The sequence below is a fragment of the Aptenodytes patagonicus genome, chromosome 3, assembly GCF_965638725.1.
Source record: "Aptenodytes patagonicus chromosome 3, bAptPat1.pri.cur, whole genome shotgun sequence".
NCBI classification, from domain to species: domain Eukaryota; kingdom Metazoa; phylum Chordata; class Aves; order Sphenisciformes; family Spheniscidae; genus Aptenodytes; species Aptenodytes patagonicus.
Window position 1 is genome coordinate 41,291,178 of NC_134951.1, and position 25,496 is coordinate 41,316,673.

At 40.1% G+C, this 25,496-nt stretch overlaps 1 protein-coding gene across 6 annotated transcripts in view; it reads right to left on the reverse strand.

Moving 5' to 3' along the window:
- SNAP91 (synaptosome associated protein 91) overlaps positions 1-25,496 on the reverse strand; it is a 71,436-nt gene that overhangs the window by 7,216 nt on the left and 38,724 nt on the right. For 3 of the 6 annotated variants that reach the window (XM_076333155.1, XM_076333157.1, XM_076333154.1), the window contains exons 14-26: positions 20,919-20,933; positions 20,603-20,773; positions 14,290-14,397; positions 13,504-13,761; positions 13,219-13,296; positions 13,041-13,112; positions 12,510-12,593; positions 11,554-11,637; positions 5,276-5,413; positions 3,848-3,997; positions 2,423-2,453; positions 1,085-1,196; positions 224-247 (exon numbers count right to left, since the gene is read on the reverse strand). In XM_076333155.1, the coding sequence (XP_076189270.1) occupies positions 224-247; positions 1,085-1,196; positions 2,423-2,453; positions 3,848-3,997; positions 5,276-5,413; positions 11,554-11,637; positions 12,510-12,593; positions 13,041-13,112; positions 13,219-13,296; positions 13,504-13,761; positions 14,290-14,397; positions 20,603-20,773; positions 20,919-20,933 (1,325 nt within the window). The remainder of the gene's footprint in view (positions 1-223; positions 248-1,084; positions 1,197-2,422; positions 2,454-3,847; positions 3,998-5,275; positions 5,414-11,553; positions 11,638-12,509; positions 12,594-13,040; positions 13,113-13,218; positions 13,297-13,503; positions 13,762-14,289; positions 14,398-20,602; positions 20,774-20,918; positions 20,934-25,496) is intronic. The other 3 variants (XM_076333158.1, XM_076333160.1, XM_076333159.1) reach the window with 3 other exon arrangements.

The window sequence follows — 25,496 nt, forward strand, 5'->3', positions numbered from 1 at the left end:
GAAGCCATTATTTTCAAGCTTACAGCACAGAAATGGTTAATCACTACTACTATATTCAACACATTGCCTGAGAATTGTCTGCTGGACAGACAGTCCAAGAAGACCCATGTTAGGTAGCTTCTAGCTAGTTTTAAGCCAGTGGTAATAACTGTAGCGCAGATGAGGTGCTGTTAGTATCTTCATGTTTAGTAAGTACAATAAGAGATCAAAAAAATTCACTTACACTGTACAGTACTGCCCAGCCTTTCTATTAAGAAAAAAAGTTGACGTTACAACTAATACATTCAATGAAGTATCAAGTTCAGGGAATTCTTGTATCTTCCATAAGGTTAAGGAACAAGTTGGAACATGCTCAGAGTCACATTAACATCTGGCTGTGGCAGCAGGGAACTGAACTAGTCATGCTCCCCCTTGACAGTCCTTTGCTTCCCTTCCCAACCCAACTTTTTTCAAATGGAGGCTGTTTTATGCCCTGTGCGACTTTGATGAGATGAGGTATGACCCCTCTTCAGATTACTGTTGTAGCTCACTCACGATCAAGTTGCTCTTGTGCCATATTTAGATTTTTAGCTCAATTCAACCCTCTTCTCTCAAAGTTAGTGCCTTCTGATACATTTTACAGCACAATCTTAACTTTTCCAGCAGACTGCTTTACTCTGTTAAACAAGCTACCCACTTCTAATCTAACATCAGGAAAGCTTGAGAAAAAAATCTATTTATTTCCTCTCCTTCCAGTACTTCAGCTTTGGATCAATACCGTTGTCTTTTGGGCAATCAACCTGGACCTGGTGCTGGCAAGACCTATACGGCTAACAACACACTTGGAAATGTCCACAGGTATTAAGTGTACATGTAGGGTAACATCGATACATACGCTAGTGTGTTTTCATTGACCTGAACTCAATGATTTATTTATGCCAGCTGTAAATCTGGTCTTAAAAATGTGACTTGAAACAATCATATCATTTATACAGAAGTAAACTCTTTAGCTGAAGTAGACAGGAGCAGTGCCCACATGTATGCTTGCATAGTCTCAAAATATTGAGGTTTCAATACCAGTGGTATCGATGGATTAACCACCTACCAATGGACCACTTGGGACACCACCAGTTGACCATGTTGCAGGTGCTACTTTTGGTTGCCAGTTGGCTCCTCCTGTTAACTTTTTCTCTCCAGCGTTCCACTGAAGGTCTCCCCTAATAGACAGGGAGAGAGAGCACGCGATTATTTTCATACCCTCACAGTGAAAATGAAAACCAATGGCAGTATACATAAACATTAGGCTTGCAGCTACATTAGTTTATGGTGTATGCAGTTTAAGTTATTAACAGAAGGATACACTTTTAGTGCCACTCAGTTTCAAGGGTTGTTAGCAGCAGACAGCAGTACGCTCTATACTGAAGTCAGTTACACGGTTATGGCCTTTGTGGTGAGAATTAAAGAGAAGTTTTACTTAGTATTGACTGAAGGTAACATATTACTGCATATACCCTTGCAAAGTAGGAAGAGGGACTGCTACTGCCTATTCTACTGGGGCCAGGCAGTAGAGCTGCCTGCTAGAAGTCTTTGAAAGGTCATTTCATTGCTGGAAATCTTGCTCAGACAGTTGAAGGAGGAAAGCATTCAGTTCTGAAAAAAGGTGATAGATACAAGAGAAACAAGTCATTCATAGAATAAAAGGGCTGTTGCAAAACCAGGTTTTGTTAGAGGCTGCTCTATCCAGAATAAGATACACCATTTGAACGAAGTAGATTGAAGGAAGCTAAGTTTTGGGGATAAATCTCAGGATGTGTTTATACATATCCCTCCTATCATCTCCACAGAGGCACAAAACATTCTGAATGTACACACATCATAAACTGGTCTTGCATACAGAGGAAGACTCAGCACAGAAGTAAGCAATCAGATTAAGAAGAGACATTCAAAAATAAATGCAATGCTGTAAATATTTCTTCTTGCAAAAAGAAGCTTTTCACTGCATGGAATGAACTTCTTTTCTATTTTACAAGTATTCCAATGCCTACACGATAAGCACATCCAGCGTCTGTAAAAAGATAACAAAACTATTACATATTAGCCTAGATTACTGATGGGAGCTATACAATTTATTATCTGGACTATTCGTTCATTTTAAGTTGTTTGGAAATCAGCTATCCAATATGAAGACAGTAATTTACAGAAAAAAATTTAAGACTCAGATTAAAGCCAGAAAGTTTAAAAGCTATGTCAGGAACATTTAACCTTAATTATTCAGTGAACCTGCATAGAATAGAACACTTTTTCCAGAATTTTTCTGAACTGATTTTTTTGGGGGAAGGGGGCACATAACAAATTCATTGATTCTTAATAAACACTGAAATAGATGTAAGACTACACAGCAGAGGTGAAAACTTTTTTTTTTTTTAAATAAAGTTGAACTTACTTTTTTGAAGTGGTACCAGAAATTCCAAGATCTGAAAATTTTAAGAAAAAAGGGGAAAAAAAAAAAAAAAAAAAAAAAAAAAAGAAGTACTGTGTTTAGTAAATTAAGCATGTCAAAGTAACAGCTCATGTTTCATTGCACATGGGTTTATACAGAGGAATAAAGTTTTGGCTGTCTTCATTTAGACAGCATCAGAGGACTGGCCACATCTACCCCTTCTTCAGGACAAACTTTTGAGGAACACTGCAGATGTCTTATACTTGAGGAAGCCATTTTTGCTCCAGAAGCAAACCAAAGTAACAATATATTCAGGTCTACAAAATGCTAAGTTATTTAAAAGCACTGAACTGTTTACCATGAGTGACGACACTAGTTTCTGTTCCTCATCATACATACGGAAATAAAAAGCTATTTTTCACATAGACATAAATCTGAACATTACCTGGAAGTTTTGCACTGTTTTATCTGCTCTATCATACATGGGAACTCCAAGTAATTTCCTTAATTACTCTTTGGAAGAAGTTTTAAGCTAAGTTTTAAAGAAAACTCTTCTCACATGACCAGTACAAGTCCTGTAAGTCACAAATTGCTAAGTTTGATTTTCTGCCCCAAACTTGGGATATACCAAATGACTCGCAGAAGAGGTTTCAAGTGATTAAGAGTCCTGCTGACTTCTAAGCGTGGTAGTTTCCCCCCCACACCTAACAGAAGAGTACGCATCATAAGATCAGTTATATCTTTGCTGTGGTGTGTTTACATATACTAACAGAGTATACAATCCTCCAAAGTACAACTTCAGTAGTATTACACCTTAGCCTAGGTGGGCCTCTGTTGGGTTTTTTGGGGGGCTGCGGCTACTGATCTCTAGTTATAAAGGGTCTAGCCCTTTTACTACTATAGGAAAGAGAACATTTTTTAGTTTAGCATTTCAAGACCATGTTTTGGAAAGTTCACTGTCTGAGAGAAGGTCTGTTCTTGGCTGTTGTGCACTCCTCACCCCACTGCTACTCCTCCTCTCATTAAGCAAGAAGTCAGCTATTTGTGTCCACCAGCTTTTCTGCTTAAATTCCACCGTGCTATCAGAAGCTTTGGACAATTTTCACCTTTCCATCTGTTATTACGCAGGAGCACATCCATTAAGAGTTTGATATGCCCCTGAATGTACCTGGGACGTTCACATGTTACAAATCGTACCTACCACACAGATCCCACTATTTGACTCAGATCCTGGGCACAAAGAAGGACAAGTTACGAACCCAGACTACCAGCTATCTGAATCAGGCCTTATTCCTGCCTATAGCTTTCCTGATCTCCCCAGGGAAACAGGAGGACATTGAAGCAAGCTAAAATAGACAGGTATTTGGCTGCATGGAAAAGTAACATAGTTGTATGTCACACCACTCAAAACCAAAATTTGTCACTTACTGCCTACTAAGTTTGCAAGAGACGAATCAAGATCACTTCCAAGGCCTTTGCTTGCTGCTGAAGCAGTGACTGTTGCTGTGGCTGAAGGTGCTATAGACTGACCAGAAGGAACCATAGTTGGCATAAGAAGATCACCTAAGCCATCAAACACTAGAAGTGAAAGGAAAGTGGGTTAGAACAGCAGCTGCGGTAAGAAAAACACTACCTGCCACTTTGCTGTTGCTCCAACAAATATAGCACAGACAACCACGTCACAAGTCTTACCAAAACACCGTTTGACATTAAAAGTAATGCCAACAAGGGCATGCATGTTGTTTTACTAGACACTGAATGTACAGTAATCCTGAAAAAGCTATACCGATGAGAACTAATATGAGAGGACATGCCTAAAAGGACTTTAATGGGAGAGTTGAATCTACAGAGATACAGCACCACTTCCACGTGACACTATTTTTCTTACAGCCATCCTTAGATGTCAGATGCATACACATTTGTCAGGAGATATTCATTTAAACATTTTTAAAATTAACGTCTTGCAAACACCAGTCAGAATTACTGTGGCAAAGGCAGTCTTATACCTTGACATCTAACGGCAACAGGATTGAAAGTTTCAAGATGTTACTATTCACTTGCAAGCAGCAGGGCATCGGGAAAACCTACTAACACCTTATGAGATCAGAAGGAACCAGAACCATCCACACTGACAGAGCTAGCCTCCTTAGTCCGGTCATCTAACTCAGAAGTTCATTTTTTAGATCCCTTGAAGTCAAACCGCCTGGTACATCTCATGCCAGCGTTCTATCTTCTGATCTGTATTTGAGGTACATGCTAATGCTAAGTCAACAGGAAGGGGTAGCGTGTGCACTGGCAAGCAACCAAATAACCAAGCAGCAGTACTACTTCAACCTTTTTTTCCTTGTACGGTTGCAGAACTCACCAATTTTAAGTTTGTAGCAAGGACCCAGCATGGAAAACATAGAATGGAGAGATACAAACAAAATGATAGCAGTGATGAAAGTTTAAGCTTATAGTCAGGCAAAGAACACGACCTCAGTCTCCGTTTTGTGTACCTTCAGGTGCCATGCAAGCTCAAGAACAGCTTCAGCAGCAGCAGCAAGATGACTTGCCCATAAACTTGATTTACAGAACAGTGTTTTCCTTGAGTAATTCCTGATTCATGCAATCAAGCACATGCAAGGATGATGTTCACACTAGTTTGTTTTTTACTGACATGGTAGAATAAAAAAAAAGGGTACAGAGAGCTCTTGGGCACACACCAGCCTAACCACTACCCCGAGTTCTTCCAGTGGAGAAGGAACAGGGAAATCACTGATATTGCTTGTACTCAGAGCCTAAATATGGTATCATTAACTCATCTAACACATAAAACACATTAGAAAATTCACAGGAAGAAACCCTGTGACTCACCTGATGCATCAAACGAACTGCCAGTCGTTGGAGCTGTTGTCCCAAAAGCTGCATCAAAGTTAGGCTGTAGTAAGCTGGTTTGAGCTGGAGTAACTGGGGATGGTGATGGAGAGGGAGCAATAAAAGAACCTCCAAAGCCTTTAAAAAGCCACATAAGAGAGGTGTGGACATTAGAGTCAGTCTTGTTGGACTGTGTTTAACAAAAGCTCAATCTATAGAAGGCAGAATGATACAGACAATTCTTACTAGACCATTGTAAATAACTCAGTACTACACAAGCATCCTTGGTATGCCAGGTATGACCCACGGAATTCAAGATTTTGTGAGATTCACCAATAAAAACTTTAGTGTTTGTTATTTAGATTTCTGCAGAGGCAGACCAACGGAGTATAGAACACAATTCTTCCAGTACTATACACTATCGTTCTAGGTAAGTAATCTCACAGGCAGAATGCAACAAACAAGAATTAGTTCAGAAAAAAGAGAAACAGAGGACTAACTTGAGAAAAGCATATGATCACCCATCAACTACTTTGGAATCTCAATTCAGAAGGAAGTGTTTTACTAATCCAGTTTAGCCTCTCTCACCATCTTAAAACATCCTGGTCTCCCTCGTCAAGATGTCTTCAAGCTACTGCCCACCCCCCCATGCCAAAGCAGGATCAACAGTATCCACAAGCGAATTGCTTGTAGGCTGGAGAATCTCCATGATTAAGGTTAACGTATATATTATAAACCCTATATTTATATAAATAAACCCTACTCATGGAGATTCTCTAGTCTACAAGCAACGTACTCCCATGCTTGACTATTCTTAAAGTCCCTCCCTTGCCCTGTATATAATTCAATCTCCCTTGCAATTTAAGGTTATTTGCATTATCTATAGACTCTGGAAACTGATTAAATATGCAAAGACTCCGTCAAAATGAGAACAGACATATGACACTTTCTCAATTCTCTTTAGCCTACAAGCCACTCCTCTTATTCAATCTCTTCTTGACAGTGATGTCCAAGGCCTCTATACTACATCTTCAGTCTCTCAGCCTTGTTTTTTCCCAGCTGCCCTTGCATAGAAAGGATCAGATCTGAGCTCAGTGCTCCAACTGCGACTACGCAAATACAGCAGGAAGAGCACTCTGCACAACCTGCAGGCTGTACTTTTTTCCCCCCTATATCAGAGTAGGAAGCATATTATTTTGCCACAGCTGAGCACAAGGCAGTGACGAGCCAGTGCTCTACCACTGTCTTTAGTTTCTTTTCAGGGAACATCCTGCCTTACAGTCTGCTGTCCTTATTTGTCCAGCTAATTATTGCTGCCTATGGACAGAAGCTTGAACATTTACTCGTTTGAAATTTGTCCTTTAGATAATTTTCTCCAATTTGTAGAGACCATTTTAAGTCCTATTCTCATCCAAAGTAAATACAGATCTTGTCATGTGGATGAAATCTGAAAAAATAAGCATGCTACTCCAACAGTCACATTGTTGAAATTAAGTACTAAATACAACTTATCAATTAAGAAGAGAATATCTATTTACATTAAACCCTTATCGCTACTTTCTGTCTTTTTACTGAGATAGTTTGTACCACTCTTGTTTAAGCAGTAAACTAATTCCTTTCTTCCTCTTCTTTCTTCAGCTTTCTTTAGTTACCAGTTCACTGGGGAAGTCAGCTTTTTAAAAATGGGAAAATAAAGAAAATTCTGAAGATTTTCTAACCACTTTTTTATCTAAACTGCTTTCCACAGTCACAGGGTATATCAATTACAGCACATTATGCAGACATCTTACAACCAGTGACAACAGCACATTTCCCAGCTATGAAATCAAGCACCTGCCAGACATTTAACTATGAGACAGGCTAGAGTTCAACATAAAGGACTTGTGCTCAAATTGTGAGCAACAACTACATCAATTGATACTGTGAGATCTCAGACGCTCTCCCCGAAAACTTTGCTTTCTCAGAGAACAAAGTAAACGCCAAACACTTAACAAATGTTGAAACAGAGAAATTTATACACACGCACTTGATGCATCAGACTTATTTACACATCAGGTGCATATTTTAGAAGAGAAGTGAGTCAGCAGTAGCTAACTGTATTCAAACCGAAACCCTCAGTAGGGAAATGAGAGTGGTGTGCCGTCACTGGGTCCCGGGCACCAGGCCAGCAGCTTGCTGTACCACCAGCAGACAGGTTTTAGTTGTGGAACGCCTGGCCTATATGAACAAATACATTGGCCCCAGACACAGCTGGGAGAGGACAGAAAACCTGACTATGCACTACAGGCCCAGGAGAACACAACCTGGATTAGAAACACCTCATAAATTACATCCTTCAGCTGAAGCTTGCCAGATTGCAGGCAATGACCAAAACCACTTCAGATCGTAACTTAAACTGGTCCCTTCCGACGCTACTGACCAAGGGCACGGCTGGAGCCAGGGAAGCAGGAGCAGGAAACAGAGCAGCCTGCTTTCTGCAGTCTGAAGTAAAGAGCATTTCAAGCGCCTGCATGAGCTCTCCTGTGTTTATTAGGCCTACTTCAGGGTTCCGGCACCAACAAGCTCTTATTACCCAAATCCTAGTCCACAGCAAGTCACATGCTCACAGATGCTAACTCTGAATCTGGACAAACGCACTGTGATCAGAGATCTGCCCTCAGCTCTCCAAGGTCCATTCTTGAAGCGGGTTTGTCACAGGATAATTTAGGTTGGAAGGGACCTCTAGAAGTCAGCCTGCCCAAAGCTGGTCTAATCAAATCAGGTTGCCCAGAGATTTGCCTTGACACTTCCAAGAGAAGAGATTTCACTGCCTCTCTGGGTGGCCTGTTGTCGTATCTAACCATCCTCATGGTAAAAATATATAAAAAAAAATCCAGTATTTAACTGGAATTTCCCACCCACATTGCCTTTTTTCCTGTCACTGTGCACCTCCAAGAAGAACCTGGCTAATCTTCTCTGTATCCTCCAGTGAGGTAGTTTAGACACCTGTAAGGCCTCCCTTTTGCCTTCTCTTCTCAAGGCTGAATGGACCCCGTCCTCAGCCTCTCCTCATATGTCATGTGCACCAGTCACCATCTCAGTGGCCCTCCACTGAACTCTGGTACATCTTGATCACCCGCATCAAGAAATTCTCTAATACATTCTAGAAGTCCCCTGGATTACCGACACCCAGCCATATTGCCCTTCCAGCACATACTATGGTGGTTAAAGTTGCCCGTGAGTGCCAAAGCCTGTGATAATGAGGCTTTCTCCAGCTGCCTAAAAAAAAAGCTTCCTCTACTGCCTCTTCTTGATCAGGCAGTCTGTAGCAGACACCTACTATAACATCACCAGTGCTGGCCCGTCCTCTGATCCTTACCTACAAACTCTCTCCTGGTACATCACCTGTCCTAAGGCAAAGCTCCATGTATTCAACTATCTGCAAACAAGCACTGATCTCCAAAGAATCAGACGAGAAGCAGGTTGACAAGATACAGGGATGACAAAGGCAGCTGACTGCAGCAATTCCTAAAGCACTGGAGCCATCTAAAGACCCTGTGCTCAGTTAGATCCTTTCCATGTCCTGAGTGAGAACAAGGAGCTTGGCAGCAGGGCATGACTTAATATCCATTTATAAGATTCTGTTTAGAAAGTTATGTAAGCTTTTGCAAAGCCCCATAAAGTGTCTGTTTCTCCAGCTACAGAAGAGAGTTCTCTCCAGCTTCAGGTGAAGTTTGCATGACAACTGGTCTTAATTCCATAGCTTTTAGCCTTGCGCAATTTAACAGCAACATCAGGCACAGAAGCCATAAAAATGCTTTAAGAGTTTAAGTTCCTAGTTGTCTAGGGCTTGCACAAGACCCAGAGTGAGTCTGCAGAAACAGCAGCAACCGAGTTAGATGTGTCATCCCCAACTGCCTGATTTTGAGGTTGCTTTTACTTACACAAGTAAGATTTCTTATAAGAACATGCTAGTAGAGTACATACTGGGATACACATGCACACAGTTTAATTGGATAGAAAGATCTAGAAGGGAAAATGGCTAGGCTATTGTATTTACCAGCATAGTTCTAGTCTCATCTGCCAAGAGGCTTAGAAGAGTATGAAAAAAATTCTACCATATTTTCTAAGTGAGCCAAGAAGAGACTAGAAACTTATTTGACAGCAGAACACTTAAGACAATGATGCATAGTAAGTATACTCATAACATTATGCATATGAACACTTAGTACAACCAAACACTCAAACCATGAAGGACAAGCCTTCAGCCACCATATGAATTCTGGACACTCTTAAATTTAAAACTGGATTACACTGCAGGCTGTATATCTGCCATTATCTAGGGTGAACAAATGCTTAGCAATATGCTGTAACGTTTATAGGCTCTCCGTATCTGCCAAAAAATATTCAAATCTACTTGGAGCCCTTTTGAATGTACAGTCAAAGCAAAAATAAAATAAAATTTTTTAAAAAATCATCTGTTCACCCCAACTGCTTCAGGTCTGCTTGAGTATTCAGACTTATAACATCCCTTTTATAATTTAGGTTTTGATTTAATGTGACTCATCAGATTCAGAGAGCACACTGCTGAAGTTTAAGCCATCTGGAGCATAATTCCTACTGGAACTTAAGCTTAGTTACAGATAAGGACATAAAATATATTGTATTGTAATGTTTGCATAAGCAGAATCAGCTTCTGCCTGACAACATCTCTGTACCCAGTCCCCCAATAACACACACAACTGCAAATGACTGGTATGTTTCAGAATCTACTAGTTAAAGCCTGATCTCCACCTTTAAGCTATCCATAGACTAATACAAAGACCTATTGAAGCAATATTAAAACAAAAGGTGGTCTTCTACCTTAAAATCCTGAAGGTGCCTGTACTAAAGTTTTAGCATGCATTTACACATTATGTCCCACTTTAAGTAGCTGGCTTGCCAGCACTAGAACCGACTGAGAATGGACATACACATTATCATCATCTAGACTACTTCTACCTTCCTGCAGCACAACTAGGTGATGCCCACACTTAGAGCAGGTACTAGAAAATGTGTCCTCTTCTGAGATGGCTTCAGCGCGCAAGCACCCACTTGTACCAACTCACAGCACTTAGAGCAGATTACATACTGAGGTATCTCACTTACATTATGTATTCCTCATACAACGGAGGACCTCTCACGAGCATATAAAGGCAAAACATACACAGGGTTGGACTTCTGATACAGTGTAAGTTGGCATGAGAGACCTGCAGACATACAGACAGCAACTGACGTCAGGGCCCACCATACCTAGAGTGCTTAGCAGTTGCATAAAGGGCAGACTATCACTCCAGCTCAGAAGTAAAGTCAAAGGTGTTGTTAGCACGAAGCTAACAATCATCTTCAAAGTTCATGAAAGATAACCTACCAACTAATTCTACTGACAAATTCACCTTTCAGAAACATGGGGGAAACTAAGCCAAGTCTTCCTCAAACCAGAAATGCGTTAGTTTCCTTTAAACCTGAGGAAGACATGCTGGGATCTTGTTCTCTACAAACTTCAAGCTGGGGTGGGGGGGAGTCACAACTGTTTAGCACAATCACTATAGCCACTAAAATACATGGTATAGCACGAATTTTGGAGAATGGTACAAACAGAGTTCAGCTGAAGCTGCTTACCTGTAGGATGCAGACTACAACAATACAGTTATTCAACCTTTGAAATAGGTGTGATAGTGACGCCACATTCAGCACTAGCACAGACCTCATCCCACTCAGTATAAGGAGAGGGTCTCTATCACTTCTATGCCCTTGTGCTCAGAAAAGCTCTCATCACCCCACCCTCCTTGGCTAAATGCAAGACTGCTACCAAGTTATTAATTCAAGCTCTTAACATTTAAGTGTGTAACCTGCCTCAACTAAATCAACCAAGAAGCAAAGGTGAATTAGTAGTAAGGAATAAGTAGCATAGCCTGCAATACTGCTTAACTTAAGTACAGCTAGAGCCAGCCAAAGAAACTTTATGTATACACTCCTATTCAGTAAACAGTACAGAAAAATAAGGCTTGTGTAGGAGTTAGGAAAATGAAGAGCATGGGAAGAAGATAATCTAGGAAGTTAACTTGTACTTCAGTATAGTGCCTCCATTATAGATCACTGTAGTTTTAATTTAAGATGTCTAAAGTACTAAGAAATCTTGCGAACAAGAATTTTATTCCACTGCAAAAGTCCACTTACACCCAAGGAACATAAAAGATTTCAAAGACCATTTCTTAGTTTTGCCTTAAAATAAGAAGTTTTTAGAAGTTCTTTATTACCGGCAAGTAGGTCTGCAGAAGCTGAAGAACTAGAAGCAGCCTGGGTTGCGGGCTGGGGTTCAGAAGCACTACTTCCAAAAGCATCTAAAGGAAATTCCAGAAAGCATCAAGAAAAAGCGAAGAGTTCAATATTAAATGCATCAATTCATCACTTATCATAAACAAAAGATGACAAAAGGATAACCACTTCATTCATCAGAAGAAAATGAAAGTGCTTGGCCATCTTTATTGCAGAGCAGTACCATGGATGCAAAGCTCAGGTGGAAAAAAGGAGGTGCAACAAACCAGCACTTGAAAGAAATCTCTTTTCTTTTAGTTGAGCCTCTTCTCAGAAAACCCTAACAAACCACAGCATTCTAGATGAGAGGGTTAAGCCCTTCGGAGATGAATGCATCGGATGAGAGACTGGAGTAATTCCAGACAGAACCTACTGACTCACATTAAGTCTTTTTAGAAGAATATTTCACTAATATTTGAAAATTCACTACTTCAGCAGTGCTGTAGAAGAGGAATGTTGCTTTGGAGTTGGTTGTGCCCATCCTAATTTCCATTTTGTCAAATCCAACAAAAATCCTGTGATTCAGATACCCAGTTTGAGACAAGTCACCCTCAAAACTTCAGCTGCTTTGAGAAACAGAACAGAGAAACCAACGTGACCATAGAGAGTTGCAAAGAAGAAAAAAGAACACAACAGACTTTCATTGGACCTCTGAGGAAGAGCCATACATGCATTGACTGAAGACAGAATTGCAGGTGTCATGACAACAGAATGACCACACTGACAGCTTATTTGCAGTTCGTTATTGTGCAATACGAAGAACTGGACATGCTAGTATTAGCCGTGATGCTACATAGAAAAGCTGTGAGAAGGGGAAACTGCAGTTTTAGCCAAGCACAAAGGTAATTAAAATGAAGTGATTCAACTCTGAAGTGGTGAGGAAAGAAAAAATACCCACCACCAAATAGGTCAATCACACCTGAAGAATCCACCTTTGCTGGAGAGGCAGTGGGTAGAGGAGAGGGGGCTGCAAATGCATCCACTGCAGTAAGCATAGGATAAATAATATTTAGTATCAGCAAGGCAACAATGATAGCTAAATATTTCAAAGCCACATGGGCTCCACAAGTTAGAACCACAGGGTCGGTAAATTCAGGTAACAGTCTTCAGAACTGCAAACAGAAAGCGATACGTTTCTCACACAGCAACTGAAAACCACAGTACTTTAAAGAAAACATTGTTAATTAAGAATTTTCTTATGCTTAGAGGAGGATTTACTCTCTCAACAACCACATTACTTACTCAACTTCAGTGTCAGCCACTTCATGGTTCGCATCTTCAGCAGCTGCTAATCTTGTGACCAAAGTGTCAACAAACCCACAACTTAGTATTTCAGCTTAAAGATGTAAATTGGCAGTAAATCTTATTTTACTCGAGAAAAAAAACCCACCATAAGTCTGTAGGATGGCCTGTGAAGACAAGCACTCACCAGATAAGAGATCAGCAGTGAGAGAACTCTCAGGCACAGGAGACGCTCCATGCGGCGGAGATGAAAAAGCATCTTCCAGAAATGAAAGAAAAAACGAGGAGAAGTAAGTATCATTCAAGTCAGTTTACACCATACACAGCATCAAAGCAGCAGAGTACTGGAAGAATTCTCTCTTTACCTGTACCAAAGAGATCTATGCTAGGAGTAGCATCTGGTTTAGGTGCTGCAGGTACATCAGGAACAGACTCAAATAAATCTAAGGCCAAGAACATAACACGTCTTTAACTCATCTTTGAAAGGCGGGACTGAAAGCAGAACTTTCAAGTTTTGCACATCGTATTTAGAGTTAATAGGCTCTCTGGTTTGAAAGCCTAGCACACAGCATGCATGCAACAATGATTTGTTTGTTCTGTGCTCCTGACAGATCAATCCACCAGAATCCAAGAGTTAAAAACAAAATTACCACCAAAGATATCTAGAGCAGGAGGAGCGGAGGTGGTGGCGGTAGCAGAAGTGGTGGCAGTAGTGGTAGTGGCAGTAGCCGTAGTAGCAGCAGCAGCAGCAGCAACAGCAGCAGCTGGAGAAGGAGTTGTTGCAGGAACTGGAGTGGCTGCACTAGTTGTAGGGGTAACTACAGGAACAGCAGTCTCTGTTGGCTTCATAGCAAAGAGGTCCAGCTCAGGAGCAGCCTCTGCGCTACCTTCAGATGGGGCAAAGGGGTCTTGTAAAAAGGAGAGGGGAAATATATGTGTATGCATACTTAGGATCAGTGAGGGAGGAATTCAACAACAAAGCAACTACAGGCAATGCACATACTGCAAATACACGCACACACGCAAAGGAGGTTGCTCTAACATCTAACCTACTTGTCCAGACATGTTACTTATGTTTTTCCAAAATAAAGACCATCTGAAAGGCTGAGCAGTCTAGTTACTAAAGGGCAGAACTTTCAAAGGCTGTTTGACAAGGCCAAAAAAGACAGGAAATACGATGAAAGAATATCCAGTTTAAGAAGTTACTGCTTACAAAACTCAGCACTGCCAGAATCATTTATTAGCACTACTGAATAAGCATAAAGTTACTGGGACTCAGAAACAGGCAGTTTTGTTAAGCACGCTCTTCAGTCTAAGGTTTGTTTTGACCAATTGCAAACACTATGAAAATTTCAGAAAAACACACTGCCATGTAGTTTAAATAAAAAAAAAACCAAACAGCAAAACAAGAGACTATCTAATGACATAAAACCCACCATTTCCTGAACATGCATCAAGAGCTGCTGCTACAGGGGTTGGGGTAGCTGGTGCTGCTGCCCCTTCAGCTGCTGCAGGGGCTTCCCCAGGAGAAGCTGCAAAGGCATCTTGGGTGCAGTTTAAGAACAGAAATTAAAAGGAAAAAGGATAAAGAGAAGAAAAATATAGTAAAAGAACCAAGTTAAATTGCACAGGTAGATCCCCTTATACAACATGAATGTTGTTACTCTGACAGCAAGACAAGACACGCAGCGCAAAACGCTTTGTCTCCCCCAACCCCACATGAGCAGGTTCTAGACAGGGTTTGAAGATCGAGCTTCTTGTGTTGCCCACAGAAAGTACTCTGAGTGTAAAAGAAGGTGTTGTTCTCATTGTATAAGGGTTCAGAGCAGCATGCTCATGTACTACCCAACATTAACTAATGAAGAAAGAGCAAAGGTATGGCAGTTAAGTTGGTGTTAATAAAGATATTAAAAACTGGCATGCTCAAAGCCTGTAATACGTGATTAATCTGCAACTGTGAATTCACTTGTGTAGTGCTTTGCAAACTTAAGCACTGTTACAAATAACAATCCAATTACATTGGCAGAGATCTGCATCTACCACTTGTAGCTTTTGAGCCAAGTCAGTCATGCAACATCTGAGAAATTGAACTTACTTGTTTCTTAACAGTATTCCAATTGGATCTTTCTGAAGCCATAATCTGATGCATAGGTTATATTTACTCAGCTTGCTTCTGACAGACCAAGAATGTTCATCTTACCTACTGGCCAGCCATAGTTTATATCTCCTTCTTTGAGGATCACCTCTAAGGCCAACCAGTCAAGTCAGGGAAAACAGCTGTTTTGGGCTTTTGGAACAACTTGCTCATGAATTCTCTTTGACTGTGTTTTTTTGTTTGCCAGTATGTTTAAATTTCAAGCTCTGAACTTTTACAGCATTATTCCTAGGCTTAAACCACCATCTGTAGCTCTTAATTCCATAAAGTAGTCCTAATGGACAGTGCCATTTGGACTATCCTCATAGGCAAGCATTTTCTTCACAAAAGGACTGTGCAATTAAGATTAAATACTTCAAGATGTTCATAAAGGCCATTTTTCTACTGCTACAAAGTTAACAAGTTAAAAAAAAAAAATCTGTTGGGGAATACCGCAATTGCACTGTCAAACTAGCACAGGAAAGTTTAACATGCTTTAACTTGAGTGTCAATTTTAAAATGAAAACAACCATTTTAAAAACAAGTTTGTGCCAGTTAATCTAAAAAGCTCAAAAGAACATGCATTGAAACTTCAACAGAAGAGATGAAAGCCTAATAGTCTTGTACAATAGAATTAAAATGAATTAGTAGCAAAAAAAGGCCTGTTAATAAGCCATTTCAAATATAATTCTATTTTTCACGTAACAGGGTACAACAACAAAACTGGATGGCAGTTGTCCAAGTAAAAAAATCATAATTAGTCAAACATCACAGTATAGTATGTATACCAGACACTGGCATACACTGTGTAGAAGAAATTCAACACAGAACTGGACTGAAGAGTTTTGAATTGTACTACTTGAGAATACGCTATGCGTATGGTCATGTGTGTTGGGTTTCGCTCTATAGGGCCAGCTTTCAGATGGAGGGTGACCCTGGGCTCTTTCAAAAGAACACACTCTATCCACACAAGCTTGTAGGCCAACTGCACAGTAGTTGGTCAACACTACTTATAATTACTTCCCAGCATGAAAGGGTAGACTCCAGATTTCATACAAAGTGGGCTTTCAGAATGCATAGAGTTACTCATAAGTTCTATGTTGGGACCACTTCAGCCTTAGAGTAACACCTATTCCTGTCCAGATGCAGAGTATTGAAGTTCCATGTGCAACAGCCGCAGAAATTCATGTGGGCACAAATTCCTTCCAGCCCACAGATGGAAGGGAACAGCTAGCTTGGCACTAGCTTTATTATTTATTGCCACTTCTGAGTAAGGTTCTAGCTAAGCATTATCATTTTCTTTATCATCATACTTGGGTTAAATGGTACGTGGGATAAACACCTAAGTTCATAACGGAATCTAAAGGAAAAATGCCATATTAAGGACTTCAAATATTAGTTACTCTGAGAAGTTCAGGAAACCTGCATGAGCATATAGACAGACCAACCAGAACAGGTGACCCTACAACTCACAGTTCAAACCAAAGGTGGGGTTTTTTGGGTTGTTTTTTTGTTTGTTTGTTTTTTTAAAGTTAATGCTTATCAAGTTCTTTGAAGCCTTTCAAATGGCTCTGCTGCACCTGCACAGATGCCCTCTGCTAAAATCTAGCATCACATGCAGAAGTGGATACAATTAAGTGCTGCATATTTTATTATTAAAAAAATAATAATTGGACTGTTTATTTTCTTTTTTGTTTCTCCATATTGGCATAGTAACCCTACCTTTGCATATCCAGCACTGTAAGAGATCTTCTCCTTTTAAAGCAGTTACTATATTTACTCAGTTTATGCCACTTCCTTACATTTGTGCATCTTCTGCTTCAAAAGTAAATCTAGCTTTTGACTTCTAGAATCAAGTAGCACATGATCCTCACTTGCATTTATAGACAGCCTAGAAACTTAAAGAGATGTTGCTGAAACCTTAGCAAGTTCACACTGCATGGAACATCTGTTAGGAGTGATAGGTATGTATTATGTACTGCGTAACACTTAAATTGCTAAATAAAAATAGTTCTTATTGCAACGACATGCAAACAACAGCATTTTTAAATTCTGAAATATTGAAGTAGTGCTTCAATACCTCTTGTCTGCAGCAAAGTAAGTGTTCCTGAAGAGTGGTCTGTTTAATTTCATCAATTCAGGCTTTATTTGATGCCATGGCATCAATACATGACAAAAGTTACTCAAACATGATGATACCACTGACTTATAATCATTTAATGTATTCTGCAACATATGACACAACACTATGGAAAGTCACAAGTATAGGAAAGATCATAGAACTAAAGTGTACAGGTGAAAAGAATTTTTTTCTGTTTCCACAGTTTTTTCCTCTTCAGTCATTCTTCATTACTTTTTGACATTGAGAACCTGACCTGAGCTAACAAGAAATATTCCAGTAGGCTCAGTGTTAGAAAATATTCATAAGAACTATGGGATTTTTTGTTGTTGTTGTTTGTTTTTAAAAATAAGCGCTAATTTATACTGGAACATGCTGGTATAGCAAGAGACATTCATTAGCCCTCAAGTGCCAAAAAGACTTGATCGCTTTGCCTTTAGTTTCTTTAGAGGGAAAACCATAGTTCTCCTGCCTGCTTATGATTCATGTCATCTGAATGCCTAATAACTGACATTTGCACAGTGTCTGCATGACTTGTTACTTGCACCGCTCACAGTGTAATCACACAACAGAACACAACTCAAGAGCACATCACTAGCATCCCAAAACACTGTGTCCAAATTCTATTATTGAGATACATGGCATTTAAAGATATTTCACCTGTCTTCTACCTTTAGATTTCTCCGTCTCAGGAAAGATTCCAGCTGCACTTTGAAAACAGCCTCCTCTTGTTTCTCTTAAAAACAAGATATGGAATTCTTTAAGTTGGCCCAAGTAACTGAAAGCTTGCTTATTAACCAGATAGAACTCTTCAAAAAAAGCTATGCTGGATCAATCCTGCATTTCTCATCTGCTTTCCAAGACCATGTTAGAGATGAAGACATAATGCAGAGCTGCTTTTCCTCTTAAAGTCCAGTCATAGGCAGCATGCAGGCTCTTATCAGCTGAAGTACCAGCGACATAGTGCAAGAGAATGACAGCCAACAGTCATTCCTGCAAAGTCTCCTCCTCTTCCTTACTTGGCTGCCTTTTTCCTGCAGCTTTCAGCTTCCTTTCCCCACCCAGCCACTCCCTGCAGACTCTTTACATTCTTTCTCCTGAGATCACCGCTCCTGTACCTTCCCCTTCCACACCTCACCGCAAGGAACCGTGTAAAGCAACTAAGAACTGGCAAGCTGCAAAAAGTTAAGGTGACCCTGAAGACTGTATCACTAGCAGGCCTCAAAGGTCAAATACCTAGTTATTAAGTGTCAGCACGACTAGCACCACAAAAGCTAGAGAGCAACAGTGTCTGTCCAAAAGCTACCGCTTCTTGCACTGTACATAGTCTTAAAGTAACAAGGAATGTTAGTATGGGGCATCACTTACAGCAGAGGCTTCAGAAAAAAAAAACCCAACAAAAAGACAAAAAAGAAACAAAAAACCCATTAAGTAGAGAGATGGAAGTTCAATATGGACTCCAGGATCTTAAAAGGGTCAGGCCTGTGGGTGCCTTGAATGTGCTGCAAAAGTACCTTCACTGCTCAGTCTGTTTAGAGATTTTTCTTCTTGAGAATTAGAGGTTTTCAAATCCAGAAACTTGATGCTATTGTAAATAATAAAACCTTGCTTCTTCCTGAAGTGTTCTAGGAAAGAGTCAGTACTCATCTAATATACAATCCACTGAAGATTTATAGTATTTGAGCAACAAAATACATTCTCTTTAAAAGAAGAGATCAAGTCACAGAAGTCTGGATACTGCAAAAGTAAAATTCTTTCCACATTGGAGGATGAAGGCAACTCCACTTCTTGACATGTGCCACTAAGTAATCTAATGATCAGTTAAATCTCTAGAAACTAAAAGCATCCAGCTCTTTGCCACTTTAAAAACATGGAAGTAGACACATGATTTGGTAGCAGCCATTTTTCTGAGCACAGAATAGTGGAAACGTTAGAAAAAAAGAAGGGTACATCTTGCTGCTGTAGTACTGGAATTGGCAAGGGTAGGTGTTTTTCTAATCTGGTTGCAAGTTTACAGTGATTTCTAGCCATTTAACTATCGTTTAATTTTTTTAAAAGTCGTATCTATGCTAAATTAATAATGCAATTTCAAAGTGCTGTATCCAAGACTGGCTCAACCCCAACATCTACACACCAGAAGTTTCACGGACTATGCATCTGCAGGGGTGTTAATGAGCACAGGCCTTGGCTTCTGCAACAGGCTTCTGAGAGTAACCAACATCAGACTCTCTCTTGCTCCGTGGTGTCCAGAACTGCTGCCCACGACTATTTTAAAATTACTTCTGAACTGCCTGATCCTGTGGCACTCGGACTATTATCCATCTTTGTAAAAGGAAGGCTTAAGTAGCAGGTAGCAGTTGTACTCCTTTCCTACAGCTTCTCAGCAGTTTTAGTGGGGATATCTTGGAGGTGTCTGTTGAAGTCAGTCCTAAACAAAACTTCTAACTGGGACCTTTCAGTCTTTAAGAAACACCTTTGTAATCAAACTGTTGATGTATGAGACCTCTCCAGTACTCCTGTCACTAGAAGCGATAGATGAACACACCCCGACAGAGGCTATACTGGAATTCAGTTTTGATAGAAAGTAAGTTATTACTAATTCTTGACATCCACTGTCATGCTGGAAGTATGCATCAGAGGAAGAGACAACTAGAAAAATACAGTGGTCAGGTGATCTCAAACATGTTAGCAGTTTGTAAATCAGAACATTTCTCCATTAACCTGGGCTGGTATAGTATTGAAAAAGGTAATTTCTGACGTGCTGTTGAGAAGCCTCCTGCTCCATGAGTGACAAGAAAGCTGACAACATACAGGGGGGACTTTATTCTTACTCAGGAGGCTAGCTGTTAACATTACAGACTGAAAGAGCATAACTAAATTATAAGAATATGTTTCTTATACAGTAGTTGTATAGTTGGCATTTAGTACAAGTTCATTGCCACTTTAATTTACTGTTAATGCTATGTGAAATAAAACTCAGACTCAAGAATGCTGAAATATAGTAATTTCAGCTGGCTAAATACTATATTTACAGGAAAGATCCAAAAGAAACACAACACAGCTCAAGCGTGACATGTAATGAAGGGGCAGGAAGCTGCCATGTCCATCCTCTCCAGTGCAATAACTATGAAAGTACAACTGCTTTTCCCCAAAATTGTAGTACAGTGCATTGTTATTGAATAATGTGGAAAGAATACCTGCTTACCCCAGTGTGGACCTGAAAACTAATGTTCTTAGCTGTTCAACCATAAGGTAACTCAGTCTTAAGGGTGTACAGTTTTCCATTTCCATATATATGCAGAGGAGTCTATTAGCTAAAAGCACAGCAAACAAAGAGGTAGTTGGACAGTCTACATTTCCTGTTCCATCTAGCATCCAACACACAGGCACCTCTGGCATAGTTAGTTAAATTAAAGGCCTTGTTACAATAGCTGAACTCAATATTGCTTCATCTACCTTATGAGCTGGCGTAGAGCACTAGAGCAACAAAACTAACCTCCAAAGAGATCCACTTCAGCAGTGGCAGCAGTAATAGTTGTAGTTGTAGCGGCAGCAGCTGAAGTAGTTGTAGTATCAGTAGTTGCAGCAGTAGTTGCACTAGGCTCTGGGGCAAATGGGTCTGAAATCTGTGGCTCAGAGGTAACACCGGAAAGTGCAGCCAGATTATCTATATGCAACCGTACAACGAAGATCAAACAGGAAAAGTAAGGGGAAGAGGGAGAGAGACCACAATCACTCAACTCCAGAAAGTTGGAGCTTTTAATAAGGAGTCTTAACATTCAAAAGTCTTAGAAATCAAAAATATTACTCACCCTCTCCCAAGAGGTCTAGTGATTGTCCATTCAAATGACAGCAGAATAAAGAAACAGACCAATTAGTGGAACTGCCAGATTGAAGATGTTCATTAGCCATATGTTCATTCTCTAAGTGACATGTCTAGGTTAAACATAATTTCTGCACTTGATTTTCCAACATTCAAGAAGTTATTGTTACATGACAAAGCTCATTCTGTTTCATAGCTCTATTCAAAACAGAACCAGTATATAAGTTTCACATATTTGATAAGTTCCTTAATATCTAATCAGCAAGATGTTCAAACACTGGTAGTATTTATCACTTCTGTTTTACACAGCTGGTTTTCTTTTCTCAAACTGTAACAGAGAGAACCAAGTAGTGGCCTGTAAGCGTTGACAGAAAGGTCTCCTACCTTTCGCTACCCCAGGATAAAGCCAAGAACCCCTTCTTTAGAAGCCCAGTTCACCACTATACTAGTTCTCTTTTGCATTCGGCTTAGCAGTGTGAGAGTAAGACCAAAAGTAGGTAGACTTCTTTGAAGTTTATGAACAGCTAACATCCCCCAAGAACACTGAAAATTTTAAATGCAGGTTCCTGGGCCTAACAGCACACAGATTGAAGACTTTCACCAAGTGAAAGCATACATGGGAAGAGTGAGCCCCAACGAACCCCAGTGCTCACGTATAAAGTGCTTACATACAGTAAACAGGCATAGTTGAAGCTTATTTAAATCAATGAGCTATTAGCAGAATATACTCAGATACCAAAGAGAATCTCAAGATAATTCTGCTTAGTTGCAAGTATTTTCTAGACCGAGGTAGTCAGAAAGCGGTCAAAATCAACATTCCATTCATTAAAAGTAGACAGAATTCAGCTTATTGTTCTGCCAAAGTGAGCTGTTGTGATCCACCCATCAGCCCTAGAACCCTTCACAACACTGGCACTGAAGCCAGGGTACTCTAGCAGAGAGCAGCTTGCAAATACAGTGTTAAGTTACTTCAGGATACAATACATGGCATCCCTACTGCCCCAAGTATATTCTGAGAGTATTCTGAGAGGCAGACAGGCTGCGGTTCTTGTACTTGAGACAACTGTTTAGCAAAAAAAAAAAAAAGAAAAAAAAAGAGCAGCTCCTCTTTGAAAGCTTTTTCCTGCATTTGTGATAGAGCAAGCGTACTATGCAGAAACAACCACCTCTGTTAACACTTGCTATGAAGAGTATGAATGATTGACAGCATAAGCAGGTTGGCTCTGTTCCAACTTCAGTTCCTTAGTCAACTGTTTTTGGAAGCCACTGAAGCATCTTTACTGACAGACTTTCCTACAGTTTGATGTCCTCTGAGATCAGTCAGATTGAGCTCAAACACAGAGGAAGCTTTGCCTACATAAAACACAACTATAAGCTATAAAGACCTGTGAAAACTAACCAGTTTGGCCTATTACATTTTTATACTGCAGTTAGACTAGTCTGAGCTCAACAACTACCTATTTACTAACCAGTAGCTCTGTGTTGCTGCTAGATTCATTGCGCACCTAACAGGGTCATGAGTTCATCTGATCCACACTGAACAGCAAGCACAGAGTCCAGATGCTTTACTGTGCGTCAGTATGTAGGAAGCAAAATGCTTTGAGCAAGCGCAGCTCAATTTTCACAAGTTTGTCTTTATTTTACAACGCTTGTTAAAAAGGCACCAAGAAACTACATGTAGGTATTTTCGTAATTGGTTCCTCAGGAGAGCTCTACTTGAGACTGACTGCACAAGCTGAGGTAAGTCAAAATACCATTCTGAAAGAGCGTAACAGTGTATTAAAAATGCAGCACTCTGGTATCTCATTACTGCACACCAGGAGGACGTCACACAGCTAGACTTGAAAGAAACAACTGTTGGCAAACTTTTACCTTCTATTAGCTAATTCTTCAATGCATTTTTGTTATCCAGTTATGTTATAGATCACAACACAGTGAAATTACAATTATCCAGCATGGCAATCTACACTTACTCGTAATATGGGAAGGATTAAAACCAATGCTTTATTGTATAGTAATATTAAATTAACAATACTAATAGCAAATCCATGTTCTAGGGCACACTGCAAGGAAGCTCAGAGCAGAAATTCAAGTCAATTTCCTTTTATATCCGAGAGTCAGATCTCGCGAGGATGCAGAATTTGACCTACTGTATTTTTTGTAATACTACAGTCTAGTTTGCCTGCCAAATGCCTATCTATTCACCTTGTGGTATGCTGCAGGCAACTTATTACCCTACCTTGACCATCTCCTGTTAGCACAGAAGCGTAGATTTTCACAAGTTATAGTTCATTTGCTAGATGACTTATTGTATTCAGAAATATAGTAGGTATACAACAAAATAGACAGTGTACTGTATAAACCACTAAATATACAGTATACTATACCGAATATACACTATATGCCAGAATACATAGAATCTACACTGCCAGTGAGACTGAGAAAGCAGGATCGTTTGTTGGTGACGTATTCCTGAGGTTTATGTGACGTTTAAGAGTGCCAGTTTGATGCTGCATCTTGAAGTATTTGATATTCACATTTTCCTAGCTATTCTGAACTGCAGCAATTCTTCCAGTGTCCTCCCCCTACTACTTTCTCATGGAGTTCCCACGTTAACTTGCTGTGGGTCAGAAAAGTTTTGCAGACGAGGAAGAAGCTCAAGTAGCAGGGAGGCACTGTTAAACATCCTCCCAAAAGTCCTGGGTGGAAGGAAGGTCATCTTGTCCAGCCTCCTGCTCAGAACAACATTACGCCCACACCAGATCAGGGAAGTCATGGCTTTGCCTAGTCAGCTCTTGAAAAATCTCCAGGAATGGACAGTCCACTAGCTCGCGTCGGGGATCTGCTCCAGTACTGCCCTACCCTCCAAGTGAAATAATTTTTTTCCTCATGTCCAATCAACCTCTGAAGCTGCAAACTGTTATTATTACCCTTCATTATGATCAACTATCATTTCCAAGAAAATTTTGGCTCTGCTCTGTAACTCCCATTCAGGTAGTTGTAGGCCACTATTAAGAGTCCTCTTTAGCCTCCTCTTTGCCAGATGAGAGGCCCAGCTCTCAATCTCCCTCTGCAGAGATGTGCTCTAGATCCCTGCAGTCCTGGTAGCCCTCTGCCAACCCCCTCTCCCTTAAACAGGAGACACCAGAACTGGATGCAGTATTCCTGATGTGGCCTCACCTGCACTAATTAGAAGGCTCTGTAGTACCTATGAGACCGTACCATTTATAACGACTACCGGCTTCATCCTGCAGATTTAGTTTAAATAAGTAAATTAAAAAACCCAACCCTTAACACAGGCTCAAAGGTTTCCTCATTACCAGATGAAACATTAACGGAAATTTCAGTATTTTCACAAAGCCATTCCGGTTCTCAATTTATGCATGTCTGACATGGTGTTTGGCAATTATTTTAAAAGAGTTTAAAAAAGAAAAAAAAAAAGGCAAAAAAAAAGCAGCAAGATTCCAGTGCAGTAACAGGTCATCATACCTGGACTCCTGCCAGCAGTAAAGCAGACAAACTTGAAGCTTACTAAGTTACCAAAATGCTATTCTGAAAGATAAGACTGAAGTATACTTGATGAGGTTAGTGATAATCTTGGTCAAAGGAAAAAAGTTAGCTGTCCTCTTCCGTTGTGGAATAAGAAGAATAGGTGCATTACTAGTCAATTTTAAAGTTTTCAGTAATTCAAAAGAATAAAACCACCTAAGTTCCAAACTACAGATGCTTTGTCCAAAAAAGCAAAGCAAAAAAACCAAATAAATCAGCTTTCAATTGCAATGCGAATCAGTATTTTACAATATTAATGGCTATTTACTTTGCATAAATGAGCAACTGCTTAAAAAAGTTAGCTGAGAGGCCTGAGCTCTTTCGAACATCTCAAAAGCTTGTGTTCCAGTACTTGGCAATGACAAAGCAAGACAAATAGGACGCAATCAAAAATTGCAGAATAATTAGTCCCAGGCATCCTAGAATAGATGACTCTTTGGACTTGCTGTCTGGGTAAGATTACATTTCAGTTAATAAAATTGACACTTCTGGAAAAAAAAAAAATCAATTCAAGAGATTAAATAGGAATATGCAAAACATGGTCTACGTGACAGCTATAGCTATCCTGTCATAACGAAGTGGCTGAGATACAATGTCATCGTTAATGAACTAAAGCTAAGAACAGAAATAGGGAATGCAGAAACCACTAGTACCCAGTATTAGCATTCAGAGCAGAGCCAGCATGACTCAGTGTAGCATTCCTGCTGTGAGAGGGCTGATGAGTTCATTAAGCTGCTACACAAGTGAAGATCTCTTAAGATTACACCACAGTGGGTTTACAACTATGTAAGTTAAATCACATTTACTGGCCTAATTCCTTGTCTCCACAGGACAGGAGTGAACGTTGCCTACATTTATTGAGGTCCTCTTTAGATCACCAGCTGCTAGTGCTGCCTGGAACAGGCGGCTCAGTTCACCGTAGAGCTCAGATTTCAGAGAGCAGGTTAGATATTTCTATTTGAAAACACCTAGCCCTCTGCTTCTATTTTCATATTATTATTCTTAGCAGACAAGGAAG